This window comes from Podarcis cretensis (assembly GCF_951804945.1).
Source record: "Podarcis cretensis genome assembly, chromosome: 6".
Taxonomy (NCBI): domain Eukaryota; kingdom Metazoa; phylum Chordata; class Lepidosauria; order Squamata; family Lacertidae; genus Podarcis; species Podarcis cretensis.
Window position 1 is genome coordinate 31,058,599 of NC_137175.1, and position 13,822 is coordinate 31,072,420.

A 13,822-nucleotide genomic window follows, 5' to 3' on the forward strand; every position below is an offset into this window, starting at 1 on the left:
TGCAGAGAGGCTCCACGCAGCGCGCCCTGCCTTGGCTCGCCCCACTCCCATGGGCAGTTTGCCCCACCCCCGGCTGCAAGAACCACATGCCGCACCAGGCACCTGAGCGGCTAGCTATGCCGTTGTTGCTAACCATATAAAGTATCAGTAAAAGTCAAACAATGCCTGATCAAAGGAAGCATTTAAATTGGTGGGACATATTTCCATGTATCATGTTTATGATGGACTTTTGTCAGCCTTGAACTGTGGCTGAATATTCTGCCTTCTGCTCTAGCTAATAGCTTCTTAACACTGACTCAACTGCATGTTTCCTGTGCCTACTTATTTATTTATTTACATTTGTTTGTTTATTTTCTTCCATTTATATCCTGCCTTACTTCTTCGTGGGACCCAAGGAAGCATACAAGTAGTTTCTAGGCCGTCACCCACCCAAGCTGTAACCAGGCCCAAACCTTCAGCAAGGTGATTACTTGGTGTGCCTTCAGAACATACCCTGTTTCTTTGACAAAGCAAACCAGTTCCTAACACTCATCAGATCCAGTAGTACACTGGCTTCCTCAACCTCGGCCCTCCCGATGTTTTTGGCCTACAACTCCCATGATCCCTAGCTAGCAGGACCAGTGGTCAGGGATGATGGGAATTGTAGTCTCAAAACATCTGGAGGGCCAAGGTTGAGGAAGCCTGCAGTAGTAGCATCACTACTACTACTCACAGCTGCTTCCCACAGAGACCATTTGTCTACATGGTTGTAAAACATTTAGCATGGCATAGTTTCTAGTGTAGCATGTGAGGCTGTTCATAAAAAAAATAAAACATGTGTGGGCTCAAAATAGCCTCCTTGTCTCTGCAACAGCATCCTACATCAGCTAGACCCCAAGAAGAGAAAAGAACACATCAACATCTGTGGTTATACCTCAACTGGTAACTTTCCTCCTCACTTTGTTCTTTCATAATGAGAACTTGGTGTATGCAGGTTATTTATAGAACCAAAGTTTATTTTATAACCAATGCAGCAGGATGTGGTCTAACTATTGGCCACACTCCCTTTGCTTTAGCGAAGAGAACATTAACTTTTTTCATATCTCACAATCAGTGGGGATGAAAGGAGAAACGCTTGACAGGTGCAGAGAGGGCAGAAAAAAGGGAGTATGTGGAACCTTTAGTCTTCTAATGGAGTTTGAAAGTTTCAAACTCAAAAAAGCATTTCATCAAGTCATTCAGCAAAATATGCATTGGGTGCAATCCATCAAGCACTGTGGCTACATATTGTCCAGTAACTTAGCTTAGGTTTTATATGGGACCAGACACAACTTCAACTGAAGTGAGTTGGGGGGATGGAGTCACAACAATAGTGCTTTGTGAATCCAATGAATCCACTGGATACTTAAAAACACAATCCTATGTTTGTTTACTCAGAAATAATTCCAGCTTTATTCACTGTAGCTTTCTTGCAGATATATGTTTGTAGGGTTGCAACTTTAATTTAGCCATGAAATCACAGTCCTACAGAGGCTTATTAGAATCGTTAATTTCTTATACTTGGACAAGCTTTGGTCAGTCACTGGAACTCAGTGGCTCCAACAAACAAAGATCACAACTGGGTATCTAAAAGCAGTACAATTTTCATTTCTGAGGAAGTAACCATGACCCTGATACTGAGCTACTAAAAGTTTGTCAGTTTCTTCCAAGCCATAGCTAAGCTTCCTTGATCATGTCATAATATGGTGTTTGGATTGAGCCACTGCCTTACTCTGCATTTCAGATGTTTTCCTTATGTGCTGCTAACTCTAAAGCAGAAAGTAGTAGTTCTGTTACAGGATACCGACATTTCATTGAGATTTTTTCCTCTATGATTATAAAGGAGAAGAAGTCGTGACTTTCTATATATTTTAACAACAACAAGTTTTGTTCTGCTTTGTGCACTTCTAACTGCTTTCAGCTTTCTGTCACTAGACAAAAAAACTAAGAATAATACTGATTATCTAGTAATCGGAAGCGGTAACTCTTAACATCATGAAAAACAGACATCATGAAACGAAAATGGAGGTTAAGATTAATTCTCTGCATATGGGTATGTTAAATTAAACATAACTGCACATATGCATGGAGTTAAAAGCTCCATTTCTGAAAACACTTACCACATGCTGCAAATAGTTACTCCTGTGCAGTCCCATGGACCTCAGTGGAAGGCAATCTAATGACTAAAGCAACAGGGTTGGGAGTTAGGGGAAACAAAGAATCCATTCCATGCTTTGCCAGTGAATCATTTATTCATTTATGTATTTGTTCCCCAGCCCTTCCTACGTTTAGGGCCACTAGAGTCACATGGGCTCTCACTGTCCTGAGAATTAGTTATTCATCTGTATACAGTGTTCTGAAGATTCCTTGGATAAGAGGCAGTAATGAGCAGCTGCACTTGATCTCCTTATTTAAAAACATGACCGTACAAGATAATACCCTCTTGTTGATCCTAACTGATAACATATATTTGTGGGTGTAGTTTTTGTGTCAAATCACATTGGGACTGGGGGAGAATTCGGAGTACAGGAATACATTTCGATCACCTTGTCTTTGTCTCCTAAACTTCTAGCAATTAAGAAATTTCTCTTGCACTAAAAATATAAACCAGCATAATATTAGGATAACAAATGCTAGCAAAGTCTGGACAGAGACAGAGAGTACAGCACAAATTACCCTAAACAAAAAGGGATTGCCAGTTAACAGTCTAGGAATACCGTCTGTCACAAAAGGAGAGAGCAGCTACTGTTTCTCTTGCTATTCTCATCACCCTGCTTCTTTGCCCACCCACAATGTGACAGAAGAAAACTCTTTCTTGTTTCTTGTTTCACTAGGCAAAAGGGGAAGGTGGCTACAAGATGTGGGGGGGGGGGTTGGGGGAGCAGGGCAGAAGAAACCTTGGCTGCATCCTCCTTCCCAGCTATGGGGCTGTCAAAAGAGTCATGAAGTTCCCCCGGGTTGCAACTTGGCAACTCTACAAACAGAAACACACCAAGAGTTCTTCTACCTTTGGTTTGGATTGGTTATATGTGAGGTTTGGCACGACAACATGTGCTTTTCTATGCTTTGGTTCGCACCATCCAGCTTTTATATATTATATTTTATAAATATATACACATGCCTTTTGGGGTATGTTCTGTGTATTTAATACTGACGTTTCTTATACCTGACTTGGGAAAATAGATTTTGACATATTGAACACTTTAGGATCTTTTTGGCAAGGGATTGGGCAACAATAAAATGGAGACAGTTCACTTCATTGTGGCATTGCACAAAGAATTACCATATTTTTCGTCCTATAGGGCGCACAGGCCCATAGGACGCACCTCGTTTTTTGGGGGGGAAATGAATAAAAAAAATATATTTTTCCCCCAGCCGCGGCTGCCGCCCCAAGCCTTGCACACACCTGCCCAAAGCACGGGGCACCCTCTGGAGGGCTCTGCGTGCTTCAGGCTGGAGGCTGCCGCCCCAAGCCTCGCGCGCCCGGAGGGACTTCCCGCCAGGTGCGTAAGGCTTGCAGACACTCGCCCGAAGCACAGGAAGCACGAAGGTCCCACCGGGCGCGCAAGGCTTGTGGACACTCGGAGGGCTCCGGAGGGCTCTCCGTGCTTTGGGTGGCAGGCTGCCGCCCCAAGCCTCGCGCGCCCGGCAGGACCTCCCGCCGGGCGCGCAAGGCTTGCAGACACTCGCCCGACAGGCTGCCGCCCCAAGCCTCACGCACCCGGCAGGACCTCCTGCAAGGCTTGCAGACACTCGCACTGGAGGGCTCCCCGTGCTTGGGGCGATAGGCTGCCGCCCCAAGCCTCGCACGCTCAGCGAGACCTCCCGCCGGGTGCACAAGGCTTGCGGACACTCGCCGGGGCTGCAGGCTGCTGCCCGCAAGCCTTGTGAGCCCACAGGAACTCCAGCCGGGCTTGCAAGGCTTGCGGATAGCTTCCTGAAGCCTGGAGAGCGAGAGGGGTCGGTGCGCACCGATGCCTCTCGCTCTCCAGGTTTCAGAGAAAGCCTGCATTCGCCCCATAGGACACACACACATTTCCCCTTCATTTTTGGAAAAGGGGGAAAAGTGTGTCCTATGGGGCGAAAAATACGGTAGGGCCTGGCAGGTATAAGCTGTTAACAGAGACAAACTTTGGAACCTGTTTGTTCTGCCCATAGGATTTCATTCTCCCTCCTGTGCATGCAGACCTTTCATTAATGTCAGCTGAAAACTGCAATGTATTTAACTGGGATAGATGCTATCAAGGCATGAACATACGGCAGAGGTACTGGGAGTGCATGTCAATGGGAAATAATGCCTGACTCACTGGGACAGGAGAGGGCCTGAAGATCATTTTAATGGCAAATGGAAACTCAAATGTCTGACAAAAAGGTAGAAATGTTTATAATTTTGGCTTAAAACAGAAAGACAATTCACTTCCTCAGTGGCCTTTTTGCTGCTCAGAGCCTTGGGGATATATCATGCTTCCAGAGGCCTTCATTTAAAGTGAAACACCCTCCGTTGAGAAATGGATGAGAAACTCGTGACTTCTCCAGATTTTTCCTTTCTTTTCGTTTTCATTTTCATTACAAGGGGGAAACAAATCTTAATATCCCTATTCTACGCTTACAGCACACTAAGCCCTCTTCTTATCTTCCTGCAGCTCAGTCCTGATTTATTGTCATGATGCTGCATTTGTAAAACAGAACCATAAAGTAAAGAAGAGAACATTTCCCAAGGACTACTCTAAAATAAATTATTTCAGATGTGTAGAAGCTGCTTAATAAATCCCGCTATTCTTGTTTCTTTGGGTATTTTAGAAACTGATTTATAAGTGCAATATCTCCTCTCAAAAATGAGACAATCAACGCAGGATAAAATTATCATGTTATGAAAATAGGGGTCAGGCATTGGGGCTGCACTTTAAATTAAACTGAGGGGGAAAATATCTTTCATATGAAATTGACTCTTTTGTCTCAGAAATGAATGTTTTAATCAACTCGGCTGAAGAGGAGCCCTAAAGTAATGTTTGATTTCATACAAGGTGCCTGTTGGTTTTGAGATAGCCATGACAAGGAGAGGGATAAGGTGAATCCCCTCATATTAAACACACACAATAAAACACCCACCACAAATTTAGGGGATGAGGGTGAGAGGGTGGGGCTGAGCTTCCTCCACTTCATGCACTACTGTCTCCTATAAAGTCTACTTGCTTTCCAGAGTCTGAGCCCACACCAGAAAAAACAATTGGTTTTTAGATAAGAGGTTTGTATAATTGCCATTATATTAACTGAGCAAAAACTGTTACATCTGTATCCCACCTTTCCTCTAAAAAACAATGTTATCCTCAGAAAGGGCTGGTTCAGGTTTACCACTAAACCATCATCTGCATTACCCAAAACTTCAGCTCTAAGCCATGATTTGTGTTACAGATATACAGGCAAACCATGGTTTATGCAGTTTCCCTCTTCCCCTCCCACTTTCCTTGACAATCACAGGATGCCAACCGAATGACAACCTCCAAAGGCAAAGCAACAGCCCAAACGATGGTTTACTGATTTACATGTAACAACCCAACCACCATTTGCCCAAATTATGGGTTGACAAAGAGTTTCAAACCATGGTTTCAAGTTTGGGATTGGCAACAACCCACTAACGATGGTTTGTCGAATGGTAATGATTCAAGCATCACAAACCACTGTTTGGCTTTGCGGAGCATGGTTTATAACATTATGTTTGAACCATCTCATAAAGTAATTATATAGGAAATTGAGCTGAGAGATAAGTGATTTATCCAAAGCCAAACAGTAAACTTCATAGTCTGGTAGGATTTTGAAGTTTCCACATTGAAGCCCAATACTGAAGCCACTACACTAAAACGCTCATCAGGTGTTAATGATATATATATTTTAAGGTGCCAAATAAACACTACCATTTATTCATGATTTGTTGGCTGATTTCCTCGTCCCTATTTCTATATACTTACTTTTTATTTCAATGGATAGCATTTTAAACATTTGTTGTAAGCTGCTTTGGGGCTAATATTGTTGGAAAGATGGGATATAAATGTTTAAACAAATAAAATGATGCATCCAAGGAAGCTAATGATGAAGGAAATAATGCATAGTTATCTAATAAAACTGCACAGTAATATCCATACTGCACATGAAACCGTAACTGAAATTAAGGCAACATGGATTTTTTTATTTTCAATTTTTTGCTTCCCCTTACAAATTCACCTTTGCTCTGTGCAAACACTTTAGACATTCTCTCCCAGATCTAGCTTTTACATACTTAAGGATTCCACCCCCTTCTGCTATTTTATGCAAAAGAGTAGCATAGACCTTTTAAAGTAACACAATAAAAGGTAATAATTTAAACAATTCTGCATATGCAACAGGCTAGCAGACTGGAGGCCAGACTCTGCTTCCTCAAGCAGGGTTTCCGTCAGTTTAAATGTATTATTTGTTTACTTATTTGTCTATCCTGCCTTTCCCTTCTAAAATTGATTCAGTGGAAGCTGGTGGTTTGAAAGGGGGACTAATGGGCAGCTCATTTGACTTTTCTCATTGATGACTTTCTTGTCTTTCTTTCTACTTTTCTACCTTTCCTCCTTCTACCTTTTTCTGGCTCCTAGGCTGACCGTACATCAGGGATGGAGGAGGACCATACAATAGACAATCATTTACAGGAAAAGCAAGTTACTCTTTCCTTGGGCCCATGGAGGCTCATCCATGTAGCACCAAACCATGGTTGGGGCATTACATGTGAACACTGCCTCTGTCACTGAGATTAGGTACAAAAAGTGGACATGGTCAGGAGAAACCCCAATTTTGCTTCAGCCAGTTAGGTGTTACCAAATGAGAGATGACAGAATGAGTGCATGAGTTTTCCTGCCTAGACTGCTTCCCTCTTCCATATCCTTGTGTAAACAAAAGGTGAGCTAGAGGAAAAGATCAAGGACAGACTCTCTCAAAAGTGTTTTTTATATAAAAAAAAAATAAAGCTATATGGATGATCGCAGACATAAAGCTTGGTGGTCTAACACTGGGCATTTACTTTAACGTACAGAGATGTTCACTTCCCCAACCATAAAGTAATGTGGATGGATGTGGTGGTATTTATATTTCCACTAAACATATCAACAAAGCAATGAATGGGAGACTGTGGAAGATCTCTCCCTGTTTCTACAGATCAAGCCACAGCACACAAGAAGAATAAAGCACGTACATGCAAGTCCCTAAAGGCCCAAATCAATATGTATGGCATTATATACACAAAGAGTGAAACCACCACATGAATACATCTAAGTCATTAGCAGGGCTTAATAAAAAAAAAGCAAGAGAATTTCAAGCCAAAAAAGTGAATAGAAAAGAATTATGAGCGTGACCAAATTGCTATAAAGGAGTCAACTGTAGAACTTTCAGTTCTGGTATCTAGTTCCCTAAGGTTGAAAAATGATTGGTGGTAACTCACTTTATTCGATTCCCCTGTAAGTCATGCTTACCCATGAATGTGCTTCTAAATTCAGTCTTTTCATAATGAAAAATAAGTGATACAAAACAGGAAAAGAAAGTGTATTTTTAGAAGGCCAGCAGAATCGAAAGGCTCAATTATATAATGCAGGTTATTAACATATACCACAAGACTCTGCCTACAAATAAGCATTTTTATTCTGCATAGTCAAGAGTATTATGAATTCTAAAGCTATCAGTTCAGAAGGAGAAGCTGACCTAGTAAAAGCTATTCCAGGTATTCCATGACCTGGAACCAGCCTAACAGGACTTCAGGTACCAACAGGATGCTAATAGCACACACCCAAGGTGTAAAATGAAACACAAGTAGAAAAGGAAAGGTTACTCACAGTAGGTAGCTGACTAGAAAGAAGGTGTCCATCTTGGCTCAACATGTTAGATACCATAATGGCTGGGAGGTCCATATTCTGGTAGGAGTATGCTGGTATCAGGCTATTTGGAGGGAGACTGTGGCACAGTGAATGATATCCAGTTTCATGATCCACCAAGTGAAGGAGGGAAGGGTCCGGGAGGTTAGGAGGAGTAATAGGAGGGATTTCATAATCTTCATTATTCTCATTCTGACCATTGTATGTCTAAAACAAAATTGGAAAAAGACATTCTTATAAAGCAGATCTCGCATTACATTTATCCAAAGCCTTAACTGATAGCCGCAGTTATACAGTCTGCCTACCTTCTGCAAAAGCTATTTTAAGAGCACAAATAATTTGAATGAACTCTTTACATGAATAAATTTATTTTTTAAAAAAACACAACATACAAGAATAGAGAATTTGTGTGGTACAGGGCAAACTCACACATTGCCTATTTACGGGATAGTAAGTCTCACGGAATTCAGCGGGGCTTATTGTCAAGTAAGCATGAAGAGAACTACAGCCTAAAAAGAAGAAATGTGTGTAGATGAAGAAAACTTCTTATAAAAGAATGCAAAACACTACAGGCACATTCATTCACAACCAGTCAGACGACAGTAAGGCCAGTTTGGTGATATATCTATGCTTTACATTTTGAAAATTGAGCTGGTATTGCACCACTGGAATCCTCATGGTAATACAAATGCACTTTAGCACCGGGGAACGAATACTGAAGGAAGTTGTGGCAAGAGAACAAATTATGACAATATTAAAAACAATTAAAAACAACTTGTATAACTGCATGCAAGATGGCATCTCGTTGCCTCCATCAATAGCACTATAGCTTCTCCAATATGGATACAAAATATAAGCACATAAAGATTGCCCTGTCCCTTTCAAATGAGGTAGCAGATGCACATGACATGAGGATCTACTACATTCATTTAAAAATAAACACAGCACCATCTTCAGGCGGAATAACTCAGCTTGCACATCAAAGCTCTTGTGCCCATAAAATATTGCTGGATGAGTATACTTGTGTTCAGCAGGGAACCATAATGATCATGATGCAAAGCAACTTCTTTTTGATGTGTTTGTTTCCCACACAGCGTGGATCAAACTCCTGTACACAAATTAATGATTCCATCCAAAATTAAAGCAATCCCACTTTGACTCCACCACACATGCACTGCCACAGGTTTAGGTTCCATCTTAATTTTTGCCTAAGTTGCATTCCTCTTCGTAATATAGTAGATTATACATTACAAGTACTGTAAAGCTACATTTTAATTTACTCACACTCCAGTGAAAACCTCTGTCTTCATTCCCACACCTACACCAAGCTTCTACATAGGCGAGCTTCTCTACTGACTACAATGTTGGCGACCTGAGGTGGCAGCAGCTGAAAAGCAACTGAGGTGGTGGAGAAATTTCCCCCCATACTTCAGAAGCACCAGGAGATATGCAAGCATTGCGCAAGAACATGATTGATTACCAGACAGTCTCCTTAGCACTGATGTCAGCAGGGGTAGCCATCCAAAGAGCAAATATGCGCAAGCACAGCACTGGCAGCAATGCCCACTTCCCCCATTGGTATGGAGGAATTCCCAGTCTCCTTTGATCACCAACCAGCAGTTGCCAGCACTTTCACTTAGCAAACCATATCACCAGCCATTGCTGCTTGGACATATTCAAATGCAATGTGAATGGAAGGGAAAGGAAACTGTTTCATACTTGGAAGCTCATTGTATGGATTCTGTATACCTAAGGCAGCCCTAGATCTCTTACCCTTCCCTTTTTCTGTATCCTTATTGCTTATTTCATCATAGAAGAAGAGACTGTATGAAAAATATTTACAGAGGGAACTTGTAGATAATGATTGGCTACATAAAGTTGTGTTGATGCCCCCAGTCAAGAGCAAACTTTTGTATTTCTGTAAGGGCAATGGGGAAACCAACAGCATGATTTTAACCTACATAAGTCAAATGAAATAATGGATTTACCATCTATTTCTCCCCCAAAGCTATTTGCTCTGGCATCTTAAAGCATATTACAATCCCTCATAAGCCTGATCCTGCCTTTCCTTTTGATCTGCTGCCCTTACATTGATGATGAGAATGAAGAACGCAAGCTGAATCCTCAGTTTATCTTGACATTCGGGAAGGGTTGAACTGCTATTTTATGACAGATTTTGAAAACCCTTGCTACAGAGCACCACAGCCCACTGATTCAGTCAGTGTTTTTATAAAGCACAAGAACAAAGATGCAAGAAATGGCCATTTTGTTGCAGCTGTCATTGTTTAATTAATGTAGGGGGTCATTCTAAATATGCTTCCTTGTGATTCAGTGACTTGGACTGGGGCTATGATACACTAGGAGAAATACCTGGCTTTCTTAACCTCCAGGGGGGGAAATTAAACAAAACCATAATAAAATATAATAAAATAAAAAATTGTAGGTGAGAAACATGGGGTCTTATCTGCTTAGTATCTTTTACTTGTACAATGTCCAAACACTGTCCAATCCAACTATAACAGGATGCTACTCTTATTTTGCAGCAATTACTGAATCACAAGTGTATTACAAGCCAGAGGGTCATGCCAATTTTGTACATTTCTTTGCATGTACATCAACTTAACTAGATACATGGTAATAATGTGCCAATTCTATGTCAAACTATAGAATCCAACCCTATGAGATGCATAAGGTTGTATGCAATGCTACTCCAGATTATTTTTTGAAAAGCTCCAGCATCTTAATTACCAAGCTCCAGCATCTTAATTACCAAGAGTTTACTGTAAATTTAGCTTCAATCTTTGTGTCCAAAATTCAGGGCAGCATTCAGATGGCACATGGATACCAAAGTATCTAACAGACAGACCACAACTGGTTATTTAAGATACCCAGTATAAGCAGAGTTAAACAGCTTCTGAAAATAGCTATAATCTCAAATATATAGGCCAGTTCCTTTCCCGTAAAAATCTGGAAACCAGCAATGAGCAAGTTGCAAGCAGCACTGAGCATTTTCCATGTAAATGTCCACCACTGCTTAAGTCTATATTGAACAAAGGAACAGAGCTGTGTTTGCCACATCCAGTAGGCTGGAGTGAAACAATTGCCTCTCTGTTCTGGTCTTATCAGAGGGCTGCACAATGCCACTCAGTTCATGGAGTCAGGCACACAGGAGATGCATTGGAATCACCTCCCTTTTCCTTCTGCAGAATGAACTTGCAAAAAATAAATAAAAAGGAGGGATGCATAAAGTGAGGGTCAGAAAATTTTTGAAAATGGATTTTCCTCCCAAAGCTTTATTTTTCCTTGGAAATTTTTCCATTTCATTAGTAGTAACGAAGAGGTGTCAAGCAGATGAATGGTTATCAGCATATGGCGCACAGTTCTTTGAGTTGATTGTCAAGAGTTTTTTTTTATTTCTTAAATGTAAACATATCTAAGCACATGCTGTTGTCTTATTTTTTTTCCCAATTATTCCAATAACAATTTCTACACAATTTAACATTTCAGTCGCATTAAGTGTGCTTTCATTCTTTACCTCAAATATTTCTGGTCAAATACCCACAAAAGATGAATGTGGGTTGCTTTCTTTAGCTTTGTTTGCTCAATGCAAATAAAATAAACAGGGTAAATTAGATCATGCTCTAAGGTATCAGAATTTTCCTCAACATAAATTACCATATGAAAATCACCCTAAAAACATTTTCCCTAGGAAAATCCCTCTAAGGAAAATTTCGAATTCAGAGTTTTCCAGAAAACCCACAACACTGGTAAACAATGGAAAAACCACTGGAGGGGGAAGGAATTATGTTACTAATCAAGACTCCCTTTTTGCCCACCCCCCAAAGACAAAAAGCAATGGGAAAGAAAGACAAACAGTTCCCACAGTGTTTTTCTGGTGGATTTTCAGTGCGGGTCTTATACGCTTTGTGTCTCCACTTTCTTCATTCAGACCCAAGTGTAAGGTCACTAGTTCCAATCACTAGGGCTGGGTGATGTCAACTTTTCAACATCGTGATGAAAAGCAGAGGGAGGAACAAGCTGCTTCGGCCCCAGCCCCGCAAGGCACCAGGGTGAAACCACCTCAGCTCCCTTGGCAGGAATAGTGGTCATTTCACCCTGGCGCTTTGCAGGGCCAGGGCCAACACAGCCTGTTCCTCCCTCTGCACACTGGGTGCTGGGATCAGATGCAAGCAAGCTCCACCCATGATATACCACCGAGTGAGGGCACCATCACACTGGCCCTCAAACTGCTCCTAGGTGATGTATTGATCCATTGCCCATGTCTGCCAATGACATCAGAGGGATACCATGTCATTTTCTTTTCAATGGGGTGGTTCCATGTTTATCTATTTATGGAATACCAAGACATACAAGTAATGGCAGTCACACACATATACACCTGTATGTATTTTGGGAGGGGTGTGCTGTGCACACACAAAAGTCCAGAGATTCTCACTTATTTATTAAAAATGCCTCTATGTCGCCTCTCTGAGGCTCAATGCACCTTTCAACAATAATTAAAACCATAAACCATAAAAATGCAATAAAATAAATAAATACCAAACAATAAAACAACCATTTCTGGTAGCAGCAGCAGTGCAAAGTCTTAGCAACAAATCTTAGCAGTAGCAGTACAAAACCTCATTAAAACTCAGCCACAAAAAGCCTTCCAGAAAAGATGGATTTTACATCCTCTCCAAATGGCTATCAGGCACCCTTGACCTCAGTCTTATTTGGTACAAATCCCTTTTTACACCAGCTTCGGAAGCCTTTTCTGCATACGATTACAAACCTTAACAGTTTCCTCCAGAAGTAAGAAGAGTAGTTAGAACCTGCTCAGAGTAGCTCATTGCTCACAGAGCTTGCTGCTCAGACTCTAGGCTTCTTGCTGTAACAGCAGATGACAGATCTAATCCTGGAAATTGGGAAAGAAGTCTGCTCTGCTGCATAACTGCAGCAGAGAAAGCCTGGCCAACCAGGGTTTGCCAGGAACTCTCAGTGAAATTTCCCTCAGTTCCTCTCAGTTGAGGTGGGGATAGGTAACTCTTTGCAACACCTGTTAAGACATTTGAGAAATAGAACCAAGCCAGTCACTAGGGTGGTCAGCTGCAAAGGTGGATGAAGCTCTTATGCCTATTGTATTGTGCATAAAAGGGAAACTGATGCAGACTGTCTTATCTACAGAGGAAAGAACAGCTGCTCTTGCTGAAATGTCCCATTCTAAGTAACTGCTAATGGTACAGGACGCCTGTCCTGCTTTGCATCTGAACACTCCAGATGCCATGCAGACAGAATCTTGCCCAGATCTTGCCGTTACTCAACATCTTTGAAAACAAACCCTTTTCTTGTGCCTCAGTTCTCCACACATGTAAAATGAGTTGTAAATGAAAAGTGTTTTCAATTCTATAGAGAAGCAGCTCAGTCAAGACATTGTGTGCAATTGTTAATCACAAAGAACATTACTTGGCAGAGCAAGAATCCAGGGAAAATGCTTTCCTTAGAAACCTGACAAATATTAAGTGACCCCAATTCTCTGTCAAGTCATGTTCTCTGTGATTATCTGCTGGGATCCTGGAAGCTTCAGACAAACATTGATTCAAAGAATGTTATTCACAGTTAGCAGGATGGAGATTTTCATCATTATTGGAGGTAAATATTGGTCCGGTCAAATAACATTTAGAGGCAAACATCAGTTTAAGAGAGAAAGCAGGAGAGAAATTGTTTCTGGTGAACGGCAAGGAAAACAGGCAGAGCAATATAAATTTATCTGTCAATGCAAAATGGGACAGGATGGGCTTTTGCATCCTATCTTAGTACGTCTTCTGATAGAGCAGCTGCTCACACAAAATGCTACACATCCACTACTGTCAGGGTTTCAAATACAGCAGTCCCCCACTATTTTACTAACCCATGGCCCCACA

At 41.4% G+C, this 13,822-nt stretch overlaps 1 protein-coding gene across 7 annotated transcripts in view; it reads right to left on the bottom strand.

The window, feature by feature from the left end:
- TOX2 (TOX high mobility group box family member 2) overlaps positions 1 to 13,822 on the bottom strand; it is a 259,364-nt gene that overhangs the window by 90,443 nt on the left and 155,099 nt on the right. For 5 of the 7 annotated variants that reach the window (XM_079979446.1, XM_079979447.1, XM_079979443.1 and 2 more), the window contains exons 3-4: positions 7,863 to 8,108; positions 2,139 to 2,201 (exon numbers count right to left, since the gene is read on the bottom strand). In XM_079979446.1, coding sequence (XP_079835572.1) covers positions 2,139 to 2,201; positions 7,863 to 8,108 — 309 coding nt within the window. The remainder of the gene's footprint in view (positions 1 to 2,138; positions 2,202 to 7,862; positions 8,109 to 13,822) is intronic. The other 2 variants (XM_079979448.1, XM_079979445.1) reach the window with 1 other exon arrangement.